This window comes from Salvia miltiorrhiza, chromosome 6, assembly GCF_028751815.1.
Source record: "Salvia miltiorrhiza cultivar Shanhuang (shh) chromosome 6, IMPLAD_Smil_shh, whole genome shotgun sequence".
Classification (NCBI taxonomy): Eukaryota; Viridiplantae; Streptophyta; class Magnoliopsida; order Lamiales; family Lamiaceae; genus Salvia; species Salvia miltiorrhiza.
The window spans coordinates 19,795,211-19,814,499 of NC_080392.1; the positions used below are offsets into that span (position 1 = coordinate 19,795,211).

General features: G+C 37.1%; 2 protein-coding genes across 2 annotated transcripts; both read right to left on the reverse strand.

Moving 5' to 3' along the window:
* Positions 1-1,136: 1,136 nt before the first annotated feature.
* LOC130990623 (uncharacterized) lies at positions 1,137-4,698 on the reverse strand. Its single transcript, XM_057914843.1, has 7 exons — positions 4,471-4,698; positions 4,190-4,325; positions 3,425-4,105; positions 3,023-3,129; positions 2,232-2,680; positions 1,907-2,099; positions 1,137-1,745 (listed from the first exon to the last, which is right to left on the reverse strand). The coding sequence occupies exons 1-7, from the start codon at positions 4,696-4,698 to the stop codon at positions 1,137-1,139; spliced, it is 2,403 nt and encodes an 800-aa protein (XP_057770826.1).
* A 5,366-nt stretch (positions 4,699-10,064) lies between these two features.
* LOC130990370 (kinesin-like protein KIN-14K) lies at positions 10,065-18,953 on the reverse strand. Its single transcript, XM_057914592.1, has 22 exons — positions 18,765-18,953; positions 18,312-18,370; positions 17,442-17,540; positions 17,185-17,342; positions 17,004-17,099; positions 16,506-16,752; positions 16,286-16,404; positions 16,124-16,207; positions 15,960-16,037; positions 15,781-15,873; positions 15,659-15,688; positions 13,863-15,473; positions 13,693-13,774; positions 13,523-13,618; positions 13,268-13,447; positions 13,085-13,191; positions 12,832-13,008; positions 12,570-12,733; positions 12,239-12,492; positions 11,358-11,521; positions 10,512-10,633; positions 10,065-10,358 (listed from the first exon to the last, which is right to left on the reverse strand). Exons 3-22 carry the CDS (start codon positions 17,530-17,532, stop codon positions 10,355-10,357), a joined length of 3,957 nt encoding a protein of 1,318 aa, XP_057770575.1. The 5' UTR covers positions 17,533-17,540; positions 18,312-18,370; positions 18,765-18,953; the 3' UTR covers positions 10,065-10,354.
* Between the last annotated feature and the right edge of the window lie 336 nt (positions 18,954-19,289).

Here is a 19,289-nt window from a genome sequence, read left to right on the forward strand (position 1 = left end):
ACTTAGAATTAACTAATTGTTTCTTGATTCACTAAATATTTCTCAATAATCTTACTTTAATTAGTTCAAGATGCATTAATGGTGATGATCATTCTTAATTAATTTAAAGTATGATTCTCATATTACAACTCTAACTTATAAACTTAGTTTTGAGATGAATTAATTCAATTAGTTCGTGATTCACTAATAGTGATGATCATTCTCATGTTAAAAGTATGATTCTTATATTATAATTCTAAATTCTAAACTTAGATTTGTGATGAATTAGTTCAATTAGTTCATTAATTATAGTGAAATGTAGAATATAATAGTGAAAACATAATATGAAAATATTATCCATTAATTATACAAATTGCCTGAAATTTTGTATACATCAAAGCAAACGAAGTATAAGGTGGTAAATGTAGCTTATCTCTTCCTTATACCTCAAAGCAAACACACCCTACATGTATAATTTTCACTAATATTTTTATATTAATATATTATCCAAAAATATTGTTCATTAATTATAGTGAGATGTAGAATAATAGTGAAAATATTACCCGAAAATATTTTTATTAATATATCATACCATTCATATTTTTCACTAATATATTTTCTTACTATTTTTATTAATATATCATACCATTCATATTCTTTGCCAAAAAAAGCCCACCCAAAATAATCATTATTAAGATAATATAATAATAATAAATATTTTTGAATAATATATTAATAAAACTATTAGTGAAAAATATTAATGATAAGATATATTAAAATATTTTTGAATGGTATGACATATTAATGGACAATATTTTCGGGTAATATTTTCACTATTATATTCTACATTTCACTATAATTAATGGACAATATTTTTGGATAATATATTAAATAAAAAATATTAGTGAAAATTATACACTTAGAGTTACAAGATGAAATAGATATATTGGATGATGATTCACTTCGAAAGGTGTCCTAGGGGCTAGGAGGTAAAGTATAATCTTATTCAAAAATGTCTCCTGCATGCAATTCTTATAGGGGACACGTGGCATCATTTTATTGCCACACGAAAGCCTCTTCCAAAACAACCACTTTTTTTATAAAATAGTGGTTTCACTCAACCGGACACTACAATAAAGCAAACCGGAGCAGAGATATCAAATATTGGACCGAGTGGATTTTCTTTGCGGGACACGTGTTCGCATCTGGATGCGATGCACAGGTGCGCATATGTCCAGGGTAGACTTTACCCCACCAGTGCGCCGCATACAGTTGACCCCTTCAGAACCGAGCATAATACAATCATGTATAGTCCTACCGCTGATAAAGCCAAATTGGTTACCTGAAACAAACTTGGCAGCCACCACACTCAGCCGCGAAGCCAGGATCTTCGGGATGATTTTATAAAAGAATTTCGATAACACAATTGGTCTCAAATCCCCAACAGTATCCACCATGTCTTTCTTAGGAAGGAGAACCATAATGCTGGAGTTACAACCATGAGGAAGATAAGACTTCTCAAAGAAAGTACGCACAGCTTTCCAAACATCATTTCTAACCAACGACCAGCAAGACTGGAAGAACTTTCCAGAGAAACCATCTGGCCCAGGAGAACTCGATGCATCCATACTGAAAACCGCCGCCGTGATTTCCTCCTCATCAGGGATCTTGGTCAGGAGCGCGTTATGAAAATCATCAATCAATGGATCAATAGAAGCCTCAATAGCGGTGATATCAACCTCCTCTTGGCTAGTCTCATGAAAAAGCTGAGAAAAATAATTCACAATATGGTTGCTAATAATAGTTTGGTCATACTCAACAGAACCAATAGTCAAATGTGAGATCAAATGTGGCTTCCTTTTGTATTGCATCATCTTATGGAAGAAGACGGTATTTCGGTCTCCGTCCTGCAGCCAAGAGACCCTACTCTTTTGCTGCAGCAAGCTGTGTTTTCTGGAAAGAGTAGAATCCTAGCTTGAGCAGCAACTTCTTTATCAAAGAGTTCTTCAGAATACCCATAATCTGCAATCAACTGCTGAACTTCCAAAAGCTCTTTGCTAGAATCGGCCAAGGCGTTTTCCACATGACCAAAAACGTCTTTGTTCCAAATTTTCAGCGCACTATGTAGACGTTTAAGTTTAGCCATGACAACATAAATAGGGCAGCTGCAATCCACCTGCTGTCACCACGATTGAGCCACCATATCCTGGAAACCATCATGTAGCGTCCACATATGTAAAAATTTAAAGAACCTGTTATTAGTCCTCAAATTCTTTTCACAATGGAGCACCAGGGGCGAATGATCAGAGGTATTCCGAGGCAGAGCTTGCGTATAAACCACGTCCCACTTATCCGCAAAGTCTTCAGAAAAAAGAGCACGGTCAATAGTGGATTCAATATGAGACGGCATAAATCTACGACCGAACCACGTGAATTTCAAACCAACAGAGGAAGGCTCGATGAAACCCGTGGCTTCAATGAAATCCTGGAAATCCCTGCAAGAAATGGCATAAGGCAAACAATCACTACTCCTCTCATGAGCGCCCTTTACCGCATTAAAATCGCCAATGAACACCGAAGGACCAGAGATGTGATTAAGAAGATCCAGCCATAACTGACGCCTATCCAAGTAATTATTAGCACCGTGAATAATGGCCACCTTAAACGAATCATTATTCCACGAACAATGTAAAATAATCGCCTGCTCAGAAGAAAGAAGAACAGTAACAATCATGTCCGGATGCACAAAACACCAAATGTTGGAACGTTTGGAGAGTCTAGCATTTTGGTGACAAGGAACAACATTGAGATAATTCCAATAAGAAAAAAGGAATTCTAGAGAACTTAGTTTCGGGCTCAAGAAGACCGATAATCAGCGGGGAAAAAGAGCGACAATGCTCTTTGAGAATCAGTTTAGACTCGTCCGTGAGCCCTCGGACGTTCCAAACTAAAAAGTTCATCAGAATTAAAATTGAGTCGCGAATTGGGCCTCCACCCTTTCCACTTCAGAAGCCCAACTTTTATCCACCACATTCTCCATCACCTGAGCACTTGAGGAATTAGCAGTTACAATCTGATAGTCTCTAGGTTTATGTCTAGCTGCATAAGCCTCAGCTAACTTTCTGTTAAGCATATCCGAGGAAGATGTCCCTACAGGTTTCGATTTCATCTCCATCATGTGATCATTTTTCCGTAATCTGGTTTTAATACTATCGTCCGTTGGGGTAGTTTTCCTAACCAATTAATTGGCCAGGAGGTCGTCCCCTTTTCTTGACAGTGGCTTCTGGATTTTTTTATCTAGCATCAAGCACTTGCACTGTTCCTCCCGACTCCGTTAAACCCATGTTTTCCTGAGCTTTATGTTGCCGATCCTCCTCCATCTTAGTAGCCTTGCTCATCTGATTAGTTTGGTCAGGTATATCTGACCCCTCGCCGATCTAAATACCTTTTCCTTCCACCACAGCAACATTAGTTCCTGTATCCCCCATAATGCCACGTTCCTCCTCAAACCCTTCTTCTTCGTCACTAATATCCTCCAAAATCCCTTCAAGAGCCTTAAAAGCATTTTGATGTTCCACAACATTAATACCCGTCGATAAAGTTTCCTCTGCTTCCTTATCGATAATGATCATCTCTGCATCATTTACTTTCCAATTATGCTGATTCTGGATGTTTGAATTAAAGACCGCTGCCGCCTTCTCTTTTCGTTGTTCTGGTTGAGGCTTTTCTTCAGTCACGTTACGCGCTTTACTGTCCTTTTGTTCCGCCTTCTTGCACTTGTCTAGAGAGTGTCCCGTTATCTTGCAACGAGTACAATAGTGCGGAAGCTGTTCGTAAACAAATTCCACGTAAAACGATCCTTCATCGCAGTTAACAAGTAAAGATTCTTGCAGCGGTAAAGCTAGATCAATCTCCAGCAAAATCCTCGCAAAGTGACCAAATTGTCCAGCCCCAGAGGCGTTATCAATTTTGATAGGCAGACCAATGTGTCGATTGATCCCAATAATCACTTTCGGATGCCAGCATTCAACCGGGAGATAATAAATACGAACCCACGTATGACAAAGAGATGACACTTCCCGATAAGGATCAAAAACCTTCACCCACTCGCGAAGCCTTATCGATCCTGTGGAGAGCTCTCATAGCAGTTGTTTCTTAGCCTTACTTTTATCATCGGTTGTGGAGAACTTGCATGTGTAGTATCCTTTGCCCATGGGAATCAGGTTCCAAGGGCCTTGAATGTTCCATAAGTCCTGAAGCTCCTTCTTAATGTCCCCATAAGGTCGTGGCTTGTCTCCCTCCCGCAAAAGAATGCGTCCAATTAAAGCAAACTGAAATTCTTCCACCTGTTTTTGATAGAGGGCCGAGGGTATGTTAAAAGCAAAGGCGTCCCCGTGCTTTTTCCGGTTTCAAAGCCGTGTATTTGTGAGCCGGTATATCCGGCTTCCGTTGAACTCTCGGCGCAGAAACTTCCGCGTAAGATTTCGTTACCGGATTCAAAGTAGAGTTCCCTGTATCCTGATTAGGGTTTGAAGGAGTCCCCGTCGTGACAAGTGGTGTTTCATGTGACTCAACCCTAGCAGATGAAACCCTCGTAGGAGTAACCCTAGCATGAATTGAAGGAACAGCAGACTTACCGATGTTTGAAGGATCAAAGTTGGAGGAAATTTTCGGAGTCGGAGGCCGATCCTGGGCGACAGAAAGACCCGGATAAGCCATCGAAGACGCAGGCGGCAGAACTAGGTTAAAATCGCCAGAGCGTGAGAGAGAGTCATCTTTTTCCCCCTAACAATGAAATTCAATAAAATAAAATGGAAAAAAAAAATACTACTCCCTCCGTCCACAAAGATTATGTGTTTATTATTATTTTCATTCGTCCACAAAAAGATTGTATGTTTTCATTTTTTAAAAACTTACTTTATACTTTAAACCACATTCACACTCAATATTTACAAAATATCTACCATTTACTTTTGCAATTTGGTGGACTCAATACTACCATTCAACACTAAAATCATATCTTCCAACTATTTTATTAAAACATGTGTCCTCCACTCCACCACACACTCTTTGTGGATGGAAGGAATATTATTTATTTTTGGGTTTCAATTAATTTTTATTTTTTTAAGTTTTCTTTAAAGTTGAATTTAACTATTTAAAACTAAATGTATATTTTAAATTTTTTTTCCTTCCTTTTATGTTTTCTTATTCTTTAGTGCAACACAACCTGTTTTGTGCTATTAGCCACGTTTAAATAAATAAAAATTAAATCATGATCCAAATTAGTGGGACGATTTATTCCTATTTTCTAGAAGAAATGTTCTCAACTGGCCAATTCCATATGCAAGTTAATTGACAGCTTTTTAGAGAGATTTGCAGCGGTCATACAAGGGTTATGGAAGTGAGAAATGGAGCAAACTGACCATGACATGAAACTCTATAAAGGCTGCAAGATGACTCTCTCATTCTTATGGTCTGGAAGCGTGATTTCACCAAGTCAACATTCACCGCAATTTTATCGTTTATTCTGCTACAAACGTGAAAAGATTACTTCGAGCCTTGCTTTAACGCAGAAGTGTTAGGCAATCAATTTGTAATGACTACCACTATATTATCAGGAGGCCAAGGACAAGGATCGAAGATCAAGGCTTCATCGGAACATATATAGCAGGTTATTTGTTTGATCGTTTAACTTTAGATTATTCGATTGAGAGCTTTTTTTGTTGAATCAACATTCTAGGTGTAATTAGTAGATAAATGTTTTAATTTTTGTATCTTGTAATATTGTTAAACATAGTGAATTTGATCTTGAGACACTTACGAGTTGTATTTATATAATTTGTAAAAAAATATTATGTGTGTTATTTATTTTTGTTGCATATTATATAATTTGAATATTATTAGTATTCCTATTAACATTATTTTTTAACGTTACACACTTTACTTGTAATAATTTAAGGTAATAAATTATTTTAAAATTTAAACGTTGTATCGTGGACCCTGATTACACGATAAATTATAAACTATGGTATGGAGTAATGCATTATGTATGAGCGTAATTCATACCAATATATATGGATGTCATATAATGATTTGTTTGCCTAAATCTATGTTTAATTTTGTTGTTTGTCTAGTTGGACTTTTCTAATACAGTATGTTTATATCTAACACTAACAAAAAAATGCGGCTTTAATCGAAAAACGATTGTTAACATGGTTAAATTTTCGATCGTTTTCATGGATTGTTCTTTACGTGGTCATTCCAAACGCTAACGACAGAATTTTCGATCGTTAAATTTAACGACCGAAAATTCGATTGTTATAAATATTAATTTTGGTCGTATTTTTTGCTATTTTTATTTTGGGTTAATAGCCAAAAAATACACGAACTATCACAGAATTTGCAAATTGCACACGACCTTCAAAATTAGCCCCAGAATACATAACCTTTTAATTTAATTATGATTTGGACACGGCGAAATTTTCGGCGAGAAATAAGTTTGACCGGTGATTATGTGTACATTACATGGCATATTGCGTGGCATTTTTTACAGTTGTCAATACACGAGTCCAAAACGACGTCATTTTGGACGTCTTTCTCTCCCTCTGTTTACCCCTCTCCCCTCTCAACCCCACCCAAAGCCCCTCTTTCAAAATGTCGCACGCTGGACTTCGAGGATACACCACCGCCGGCTCAAATGAAGTGAACCACGGCAAGGACCGGAGCAACGGCGGCGACCAGCTCACTCGCGAACGAAGATGAAGACGGACTCAGCGGCGCGGAGACCTCTGGCCAAGAAAGGCACGACGGCGTTGAACCAGGGCATCGATTTCACCAGAATCGAAAGGGCTAGGGCTCGACTCATGCCTCGAAGTGTGAGTGGCGTTGGAGGCGAGGCGCAACCTCACCGGGATAGCGGCGGACCGGCGGTTGATTTTGGTTTGCACAGATCTAGGGTTTTGTTGGGCTGATTTTCGTTTGAATTCTTTGTCTTTTTAGGTTGTGCGTGTGTTACAAAGGGAGGGTGAGAGGCAAGAGAAGGGAGAGGCGACAACGCCGGCAACACCGGTGAGGAAGAAGGGGGTGGCGCCTCTGTATGGATAGAGAGAGAGAGAAATGAGAAGCTGGGGGTTTTGGGGATGGCCTCGTTGGGGGTGCAGTTCTGCGCATGGGGGTTGTGGGGCTGAGGAAGCTGTGGGGTGGCGCGAATTTCCTGCTGGTTGTCGGCTTGGCGATGACGGTGGTGATCACTAAAGCGGCGGACCACATGCGGCGGTACGGCACCGATGGGGTGCTACAGACGCCGGAGCCGGGCGTGAAGATTGGAGCTTTAGCCCTGTTTGCCGTCCTCGAAATTCCTTTATTTTTTTATTTTTTTTAATTATACTCACTCAAAACGACGTCGTTTTGAGTATTAAAATATAACTACAAAACGACGTCGTATTACATGTTCGGCGGTTAGTCCACGTCTGCAATTTCCGGCTGCCACGTCAACTAGGCTTGAGGTGATTGTCAACGCGTGTGCAAATCACAATTAAATTAAAAGGTTATGTATTTTGGGGCTAATTTTGAAGATCACGTGCAATTTGAAAATTCGGTTATAGTTCGTGTATTTTCCGGCTATTAACCCTTTTATTTTTAACGATCAAAATTTTATTTTTAACGACCAAATTTTGCTTCGTTAATTTTTTTTCATTCATATATATATATATAGGGAGAAGATCAAATGAGAATGGACAAATGTGGTGAGAATATATTTTGACGAACTTTTCAGTGGGTCACCCATATTAATAGTGACCTAGGTCAAGAACAATTAACCTTAAAGTTTCTTTCGAGTCGTCACCAATATATCACATGTGTATTATTGATATAACTAGCACCTATTAATTCATTTAAAATCTATTTCAATACACAATATCATTCATGCATAACCTTAAAATATGTCAAGATGATATCTAAGATTTGTGGTGCTCGGCGAAAGAGTGACATTTAAAATAACGATCAATTTAAAAAAAAATATTATTGATAATTTTTTAGAGAAAATATTATTGTTGAAAAAATAAAGACCGATTTTAAGAAATTCTCAATGAATTTAAAATAAGAATAAAATAAAAAATAAAAAAATAATATTAACAACCGGTTTTAAAAATATTAAAAAAATTAATATTAACGACCGAATTAACGACTAATTTTAAGAAATATTAAAAAAATTGACATTAACTACAGAATTTTCGGTAGTTAACAAAAATAAAAATAATAAAAAATAAAAAAATAAAAAATATAAAGCAATTAAAAAATACTCCCTTCGTCTGACAAAAATATGAACATTTTGTTATTTTGGGTCTTCTCACAAAAACATGAACATTTCTATTTTTGCACACTACTCCATCACAATTCATCTACTTTTTATCTCTACTTTTCATAAATCGGGGACCTTTTTTCCATTCACATTACACTTTTATCTAACATTTCTTAAAACTCGTGTCGCTTCCAAATGCTCATGTGAGACGGAGGAAATATTTAACAACCAAAATTTCGATCGTTAAAAATTCTCAAATTAAAAAAAAAAATCAGTCGTGAAACGGTAGTAAATCGATCGTTAGGGCCGCTAAATTAAGTTTAACGATCGAAATTTTCGGTCATTAATTTCGATTGTTAGAAGCATTTTTTCTAGTAGTGTAGACTATTATTCCTCTTACCTGATTTGGAATTAAATCATTATATAATACGATTAGTGATTCTTAGTCTCTCCTTGATTCATGGTCCTACGTAGATTAACGAGAGTTTTTTATTTTATTTTTCTGTAATCCTACATCTCTTTGCACAAATTTTAACATGAAAATATCTCTCCATATGGAAAATCTCAAACCAAGCATCGAAATATTCCATAAATAATATATATATATATATTTTATTCTTATTGTTGCCTTACTTTTTTTTTCCTAAAAACATGTATTTTAGTTAATAATAAAATATTCAATATATATATCAAATTAAAGATTGTATCGAGAGTTTTAATTTGATATATAATATGTAAATAATATATTTAAAAGGGATAATTGCGCGTAAATAGTATATGCATCAACTTTGGCGAGAATCCATTTTTAACACGAAATTAGAAAAATTCAATAAAATACACGACAAATTCATTGACTCCGTTAAATCCTAGAATTTTCAAAATTGCCCTCTTTCAAAATAAATTGCACAAAAGCTCACTTTTTAATTTATGTGTACAAAAATGTCCACTTTCAAATTTGTGTGTAAAAGTTTAATAAATTACCTTGGTGAACATGTTTTCTTATAAGTATAAATCTCACGCTCTCATCAAAAATGGTATCCGAGCAGGTTTTTGTTGAGGATTTATAAAATATATAATATATGAAGTACAACCCTATGTGGGAGGAGACTCCAAAAAAATTATAGATTCGAACAACTGTCTGAGATGCAATGCATACAGTATATATCTACAGAGATGCCTAGGGGCCCATAAAAATACAATTCTCACTTAAGATTTTCTAAGCATGTATTCTTTCTCTGTCCCATTGATAGCTCATTACTGTTCGCTGCGATTATTAAAAAAAAGAGTGATTAAAGGATAAACTTGATAAAAAGTGGTAGAGCCATACTTTTTGCGAGACAAGATGTTTTTTTTCAGAACAGACCATAACCAATGAAACTGACGAAAAAGAAAAGTGAGTTACTATTATCAATGGAACGGGGTGAGTACAATTTTTACAAAACATAGTCTGACCTTTGAAATTTATCTTTCTTATCTCTTTTTGGAAGGAGTTAGCAAAATACCTAAAATTCAAATATCTGATACAAATTAAATTGGAATTTAAAATTTGATTTGAACTTTTTGGATTCTAATTTTTAGATAATATAGTTCGGATCAAATTTTATTTTCTTCAAAATTCAGATTTTCAGGCGAAAAATCAACCCGGAATCCTAATACTCACCCCTTTTTTTTCTCTCTGTCCCTCTTTCAAGGAAAATTGGGAATACATTCGAATGGATCAACATTAGCATTGATAGTAAGCAGAACTATAAAAAGAGAAGACAAGAAAAGAGGGAAGCTGAAACTATTCGGAGTTGTTGCTATCTTCTTAAAGGGAAAACATATACACATCATTTTAACTATGATGATTCAATACTGACTATATACAATTGAGTGGCTCCGCATCTGATTTTTCTCACTGGAATCGTGGAAATCTAGATATCCATTTAGGCAAGGAAATGTCAAGATAAGCATCACTAGAAATTGGGAATGTTTCTAAGGCTATGTACAGACTTGCTTGCTTATCAATGTTCTTCGCTCGTCTTGCTCTATCGGGAACGTGAGCGAGTGGCTCTGCAAGAGCCATCAACTTCATCGTTACCTGCATGAACGAGTCCTAAGATTTCAGCATCATGCATATATATATTCCACCAACAAGCAGCGTATTATGATCGAATCACAAAGACTTTGGTTATAGTCTATTTGAAGCTTCATCGAGGAGTTCTCAAATCCATGTTACCGGAGAAAATGTTACCTCAATGATCTGCTACCCTTCTTCTCTAGAGAAGCTCCACTTTTCGGATCCTTAATCGGCGGCTGCTGCAGCGCCACTATCTCCTCATCTTTCTTAGCTAAGCTCTCTTTAAGAGTTGCAACCTACCATCATTCAGATAGCAGAGCGTTACATTTTATTTCGAGTTTAAAGCATAGAATGAAACAAGTACTTGCAATCTTAAAATGAAGAAAGAAACACAATAAAAGAAATGCAAAGAACACAAGAAAAAGAAAAAAACTTGAGGTGGGATTAACTTGTTCATTTAGTACAAAATATATTGAATCAGAGATGTGAAAAGGTATCCGAATAAAGAATGAGCAAATCACTGAACACCTGAAGAAAACAAAATGTGAGAAAAGGTTCTCGTGTCTACATATTTTTTTATGATTTTTACCTCACGCACAATATGTAGGAGTGCCTTCAAATACAATTATGGAGTAATAGAAAAGATACCCCTATATATACACGAAAAAATTGTGACGAAGCAATTCTACTTTAGTTGCAGATGTCAGTTAATAAGCTCGAATAGGATGCTGAATGTCAAAAGCCATTTAAAACAATTGCAATAGTGATTGTTATAAAGGAGATTCTTGCAATTTTCCCCACATTGCATGAATCAGAGAAATATTACTTCAACTCAAATTAAAGTTAAGGAAGCATGCAAAAATATTTCAATGTTGACTGACTGAAAATATAAATCATGCAGGATAAGATTCAAATTGTTAGATAGCTAGAAACATCTAGGAATTTGACAAGAACATCGGAGGTGATAGCCGGTTTCATGCTTCGGATCAGCGGTAGTGATAATGTATGCTAACAAATTACCTGATCCATCAATTCGCGTACATCCTTGTTGTCTTTGTTGCTCTTTGCTGCACCCAACTCGACTCCCGACACCCTTTCAGCAAATTTTAAGGTGCTCAAGGTTTCACTAAAAGAAGTCGCATCGGGATTAAGCTGTACAAACATTAGGGTCTTTGCATGGCCACCTACAACATAAGGAGGCAAAAGAGATGGATATTGAGACACAAAACCAAATGTCTGTGCATATGTCAGTTTCCTTAGAATTTTGCGATGGAATTCTACACAAACCTCTTTATAGATTAATAAAAAAAAATAAAAATGAGTGTTTGAGTTCAATGATTTTTTTTTTTTTCAACTTAATCAAATTAGGTTTTCAATGTTGTATATGTTTGATTCTCATTAGTATACATGATTAATTATTCCAAAAATATTAGTGGATTTAAATTATCTTGAATAGTTGAAACAAGATGATAGGAAGATAACCATTTTAATTCGAATATTGAAAATTTGGAAAAATTTCTTTTTAATTTGTGTTATTATTTCTAGTTTTTTATTGTAATAGGTCTAATTTGGGAAGGGCAAAAGGCCAAAAAAAAAATTAGGAATCACATTTTTGCTTACTTTTGATTTCTTAAACGGATCTATATATTATATGGATATTCACTTGTGCTGATATATGTTAATGAATTAATTAGATTGAGTACTTCATAAAACTATATTCATACATGTAATAGAAAAAGCAGCTAACTACTTCTAAGAATAATATTGTACGTAAGGATTATTGTACAAGTTTTCATCAAATATTTAAAAAAACAGTGTAGAGAATAATGTTAGAATTTAGATAATAAGAAGAAAACAAACAATCTTTTAAACATATAAAGAAAACATATATATAAGCGTACCTAATGAGCTCTGAAGGACTTGAGTGAGCTTGCTGTTGCGGTATGGAACGTGAGCTGACTTCTGTGACAAAGCAAAAATAACATCACCGAGAGCAGATAACGATTTATTGATATGCTGCGCCTCTTTAAGCCTGTCCCCCGTCACTTCCGAACGGTCTACTCTTTCACTTCCGGCAAGATCCACTAAATGAAGACTGCCTCGTAGAGAAGAACCACTCTTCAAATCCGTTCCTCGCGTGTGAATGGAGACGATACTGCATGCATGTTAGCTTTCGATTCAAAAGCACCATGTCCAGTAATTTAAAACCGGCAACAAGGGAGACACGAGTACCTGTGTGATCTACTGCTTCTTTCGTTCATGGCAGTTGAGCTTTTAGCTCTATTCTGCAGTCCAATATCCATTAGTTTCATCACGTCTCCGGTTGAGTTGACTGGCTGAATGCTTGCATCCGGGACGGCCAGCCCGTTCGGTTGTGAGCTAGTCAAGATCCCAAGTGTGTGCAAATCAAGGAAAAACAAGTATTCGGCGTGTGATCTGGATGAGATAGATGAAGATATGTAAGCAAATGGGACCGGATTATTATTGAAGGATATTTTTTTTGGCCATCATTTGAGAGCAAATCGCGGACTTGTTCGTTGTATATTTCCACCATCTGAACGGAAACTTCGTATTGAAGGATGCTCCCCCTGTCTTGTGTGATGGTGAAAAGGTTCTTTAACGCTCGATAGTTCACCCCCCATTCGTCTTCACTTGCTCCATCGGGACCAGTCTGGGGAGAAGTATTGTTCACTATGGCAACAATATATTTAACACATGATAGTACTCGGACAATTTTGGTAGCTTACCATCGTATAGGTTTTCCCCGAACCAGTCTGGCCATAGGCAAAAATGCACACATTGAATCCATCAAGAACAGATTGTATTAGTGGCTGAGTATCTGCAAAAACTTGAGCTGCATGCATTCGAAACTTCAATGGTTGATCATAGAGATGAGGTAAGTAGAGATTGCACGTATCTGAAAATCAAACCTTGAGTTGATGTTGGGCCATATACTTTATCAAACCTAAATGAACGGCGCCCTTCTTTCCCCGGCTTGGTAGGATTGGCAACTGTTAGCTCTCCATTTTCACCGATATATTCAATGATCGATTGTTTCCCTTTTTGCCCAGGAAGAAACGGCCTTATCCGGCAGTAGACCCTAATATTTCCTGTTAAAATCAAGGCATGAGAAAATACGGAAATTTGTGGATTTATGTTCAAGATGGAATAATGTAGGTAGGTACCTTTTAGCTCCTGCAACTCATTGTGCAGCTTTCGATTTTCTGCAAGAAGTGGATGATAGTTCTTTGCTGCGTCGCCTAGAACCTTGATTTTCGCACCTGTTATAGCATGTTAGGATTTTCCATATCTACTTATCTCATATAGTTCATCAAAAAATCTAAAGCAGAATTACCTAAGTTACTGAACTCTTCTGAATAGCTTTTCTCTGTTTTCCCAATTTCTTGCTGGATTGACTGAGAAGAGAATCTTAGCTCCTGAATAGATGGTTAACTCGTATTTGAGAAATATGGGAAAATTATGTTTATGGGATAATGTAATAATAAGATTTAGATAGCGACATACACGTAGTGCACCGAGCTGAAATTCTGTGAAAATTTGGTAAAGTTGTTCTTTTTTCTTCCACCATTCGGATTTTGATTTTGATAATGCCTCAAGCTCCTTCACTCTAGCTCTCGACTCTTTTAGCGAGCTTTGAGCTTCCTTCAATCTGTTCTCGACATCTTGTTGAGCAGCTTCTCCTTGAGCCTTCATCGCCTCAAGCTCCTTCACTTGAGATCTCGACTCTGCTAACGAGCTTTCAGCTTCCTTCAACCTATTCTCAAGCTCTTGTTGAGTGCTATGAGCTTCAGCTTTCATTGCCTCGAGCTCCTTCACTCTGGACCTCGACTCATTTAACGAGCTTACAGCTTCCTTGAGCCTATCTTCAAGCTCTTGTTTAGTGCTTCGAGCTTCAGCATCCATAGCCTCGAGCTCCTTCACTCGAGATCTCAACTCTATCGACATGCTCACAGCTTCCTTCAATTTTTTCTCAAGATCTTGTTGCGTGCCTCCACCTTCGATTGTCATTGCCTCGAGGTCCTTCACTCGGGCTTTAGACTCGTTTAGTGAGCTTACTGCCTCCTTTAACCTATTCTCGAGCTCTTGTTGAGTGCCTCCAACTGCAACTTTCATTGCCTCTAGCTCCTGCACCCTGGATTTTAACTGTGTTACCGAGTTCAAGGCTTCATCCAACCTGTCTACGAGCTCTTGTTGCTTGTTGTCAGCTTCAGCTTTCATTGCCTCGAGCTCCTTTACTCTAGCTCTTGAATCTGCTAGCAAGGTGACCGCTTCCTTCGACCTATCCTCAATCTCTCGCTGACCGCCTCCAGCTTCAATTTTCGACGCCTCAAGCTCTTTTATTCTAGCTCTAGATTCTCTTAGCAAGCTTTGTGCTTCTTTTAGCCTATCCTTAAGCTCTTCTTCACTGCCTCCTCCAGGTTCAGCTTTCCTTTCCTCGAGTTCCTTCACTCTATCTCTCGACTCTTTTAGCAAGTTTTGTGCTTCCTTCAACCTATTCTGGAGCTCTCTTTGACCACCGCCGATTTCAGCATTCATCGCCTCGAGCTCCTTTATCCTAGTCCTAGACTCTGTTAGTAAGCTGTGTGCTTCTTTCAGTTTATCCTCAAGTTCATGTTGACCGACTCCGGAACCAGTTTTTATTGCCTCATGCTCTTGGACTCCAGATTTCGACTCCGTTGGCAAACTCGGTGCTTCTGTTGACCTATCCTTGAGCTCTTGCCGGTTGCATCCATCTCTATCTTCCATTGCTTCGAGCTCCTTTATTCTAGCTCTCGACTCTGTTAACATGAATAGTGCCTCCTTCAACCTTTCCTGAAGCTCTTGTTGAATGTCTTTAGTCTCTTGCCTCGTATTTGTATCTCTCTCTTTTGGTTCTTGCCTCATATTTCCCGAGCCTTGATTGAACTCACTTCTTTCACTAAGCTCTTTCCTCAAATTCGCAACCTCCTGATTAAGGTCATCATTCTCATTCGACAGTCTTGTTGTGCCATTGATCTCTCTCAGCTCTTGCCTCAAGTTCGCTACCACTTGATTGAGGTCGTCTTTCTCCTTGACCAGCTTCCACGTCTCGTGCTCTTCTGCCTTCTTTTTCTCCTCTATTTTGTTCTTATCATTCTGCAGTTATCAGTTACAAAACTAAGCTATAGGTCCACATGAACAACATTTGTGAGGTTGCTGCATTCACACAAACAGCCTAACAATCAACTTCTATAAATATTTTTAGGTTTATTTATGGTGTAACTGCATGATCCATTCTTGTAAAAATTACAATTAAAAAAGAAAAAAAAACTCAACAGTACCTTAATCTGCTTGAGCTGATTCATGACGATCTGCGAGCATCGAATCTCTTTAAGTAGATGGGAATGTCGATTTGATTAAAGATTTGACGACATAAAATTGAAATGGGAAAGAGCTTATATACCTGTGTCTCCTCACTAGTCCCCGTTGCAAGGGCCTCGAGTACTCGAATCCTGGATTGGTACTTCTCTTCTCGTGCCTTGAAAAGATTATTTTGCTGCAAAATAAGGAGAGACACAGATGAAAACTAGGTTGGATAATCGGTAGTAGCATTAACACGGCTCTATATAACAAACACATTACCGTGCGCAAGTGTTCTGCTTGAGTACATATCCGCCGCTCAATCTCCTGCACGACTTTCCTCAGAAGGCAAGCAACACGCTGAATATGCAGAAACGAAAATTCTGTTAACTTTTGAGGTGATGCAAAACTTGATATGGAATTGCATCCAATTGTTAATCACAGACATAAGGTATTGCTCCACTCTTCATCTCCACACTTTCATCTAATATGCCGTTGACAACGCTTAATAGTGACTGAGTCGGAGCATTCTGCAATGGATATTCAGCTTTGAGTCCATCACATGGGCATGAACTTGTCGAAACAAATATGTAAACACGAAGACTTACATCCAAGCTGTTCGATTTCATCATTTCCGAGATTTTTGCAGCAGGAAGATCTGTGTAAGATCCTTGTTTGAGCTGAAAGACTTCGTGAAACTTGTGGCCAGCGTGACTCATGACGCCGGCTGATGGATCCATGCAAGGCATAAAAACGAGATAAAACTAATCGGTAACATAATTCAAATCAGGGGCAATGTTCGTATCTGCACACATATACAGACAGCACCTGTCATTTTGGGACTACTACGTAGTCCGTGTGGAGATTTTGAGTCGGGTAATAACCTCCGCCTGTCTTCTCCGAAAGGCGGAGAAGACAGCATCCGGAAGCGTTCTTCCTTTGGAGTGCTATTAGCACTTGCCATCCTCTCGCCTACCGATTTCCATCCCGAGCTGGTGGAATCCATCCTGCTAAATCGCAGCATAAACTGTGTCCGCAGTGTTGAAAGACAGTCCAACACCATTTTCATTGATCCCTATACAATAAAGGGGCGTTTACTTTAAGTGATAGATAGACTGATAAAAGATGTGATTGAATACTTGAAAGATAAGATGGTCAAACAAGTTCAAAACAAATCAATTCATCAAAGTAAATGGTAGATTATCTTGGATTATTTGTATCTTTCCATCATATCACTCAAAGTAAACGCCGTCTAAGAGAGAAACACAGTTCAATGAAGACGGAAAAACATCAGATTATTGTTTCAAAGGAGAGGGATTTGATAACCTTTTCAAGGTCAGCCACTTGAAACCTTGGCAACCCCATTTCATCCATTGCTGACAAAAATCTCCCGACTCTTTCCACTTGTGATTTTGAGTCATGCTAAAAGACATTAAAGGAAGAAAGTCAATCCATGATCCGTTCCACTTTGCATACAAACGTTTGAATCCAAATCAAGCACAGTTACCTCAGGCACGGAGCCAGGTTTTAGCTTGTTTAGTATTCGACATAGGACAGATCCATCAATAAGGATATCCCGTAATTCCTCATCCGAAGCATTTGCTGGCACACGTAGGTCAGGAAGAACGCCATTTAACCATTCCACCAAACTAGCCTGATGCTTAGCTGTCGAACAAAAGAAGGCATATATATATATATATACATAGCAGCAAAAGGAAATATGTAACAACTTAAAGGAGGTTTGTATTTTATATTGTTCTTTACCATTGTTACTCGAGACAGATTCAAAACCATCACTCCTGCTGGAAAAACTTGAGCTGTTAAGTCTAGCAGAGTCTTTTACATTCCGGTCCATAGAGGAAACTGAAACAGTAAACAGAAACGAGCATGTAACCGACTCGGTTAAATATGAACGTAGACATTCTTCATTCAAAACCACAACAGAATAAGCCCAAAATGAACATAACATCTAGCTTGCTATTAAGCAATTAAGGGGGCATTTACTATGCAAGATTAATATATAAAATACATATGATTGAATATTTTCATCTTCATCACAAGGATTTCTGCAATCATCGCCCTTTCAATAGGATGTGAATCAAGCAAATTTTCTCAAATCGTAGAAATAATCAATGAGGATATACCCAGTTTCCAATCCATCTTAGCAAACAGATCAGCCTACGTCATTTTCCATCTATCTAGGTTAATTATGAGTAGTAAACGCACCCTAAAAGTAATACTCGAACATTCTAGAGGTTCCAAAATGCGTTCAACCCAAAACCAATTAGTCATTCCCATTACTAGAAATTAACTGTGCAAGAAACTACGACGATTGTGCTAAATCTTAGGTGGTGGAATGTACTTCAATTCATCGTCTCCATTAGTAGAAAACGTGAAGATTCAGCAGAGAGATTCTTGCATGCATTGACAAAGTAAATATTGAAAAAGGCCAATGCAAAACCAAGTGTTCCAAGTAGTTTAACACCATGATCATCATTCTATTCCATTATACAAATATATCACTGTTTCTGCTTTTGTGAAGGAATTGAAGTGCAAACAGTAACCCCAAGCATTTTTAATTCTCATAACACATTTTAAAGCCACAATGTTAATGAGTATACGAAAACCACAAACCATAAATTCAATCAATAAGGAATTTCTCCGGTTTATAAACATTTGATGTCCGAAAGAATCTGCAGATACAAATTATGCAACCCTGAGTCAGAAAACTAAATTTGGATTCATGTATTTACAAAATAAAAAATGTATCTCTAAGAAAAAAGTCCCAAAATCATATTCATTTGCAAAATAATTCTAACTTGAGTTTAGCATTTGAAATTAATCCTCAATAACATCACCCTAAAAAAGCCCAAAAAAAAAAAAAAAACCATGAAACTTATAATATTTTTCACACATGCAAATCCTCAACGTCAGAATTTTTTGAATATCGTGATCAAGAACATCAGGTTTTTTTTATGCAATCCGAACAACCAATATATAAAGTTTCACAAATGAGGAAATGATTTTATTGTTTAAGAAACTTTCAGATTATTTAGCTATTATAACTTAGTGTCAACACAAACAAACCTGAAAGCTGGCAAAATTGTGGAGAGACATAAATCTATGCATATTCTAGTATGAATATTTGGACATTTTGATTTTCTGGAAAATGTAAATGTAGATTGTGTTGTTTCAGTGGTGAAGTAATTTGTTGTAGTAAAAAGTAAATGATGAAACATTTTGGTTGGGTGGTTGGTCTTCCGAAAGCTGTTGGGATTCTACGAAAGGTCGGTTTTCCGTCAACTTAGGGAGAGAGAGAGCACTTCACATTTTGATTTTATATATAGATATAAATTTTAGATACATTTTATTTAATTTATTTAATAGTCTCCCTGCTAAGTCTTTCATTTCATTTTTTTTATATATAAATCAATAATATTAAATAAAGAAATTTAAAGGTCGCGCCACATAGGACTCGAATTCAAGATCTTTGGCCTTAGACATTAATCCCTTACCGCTTAGCCAACACACGCACACAATAAGTCTTTCATTTCGGAAACATACTTCGTGTCAAACTCGCTCCGAAACTATTACTAATACTACAACTTCAAT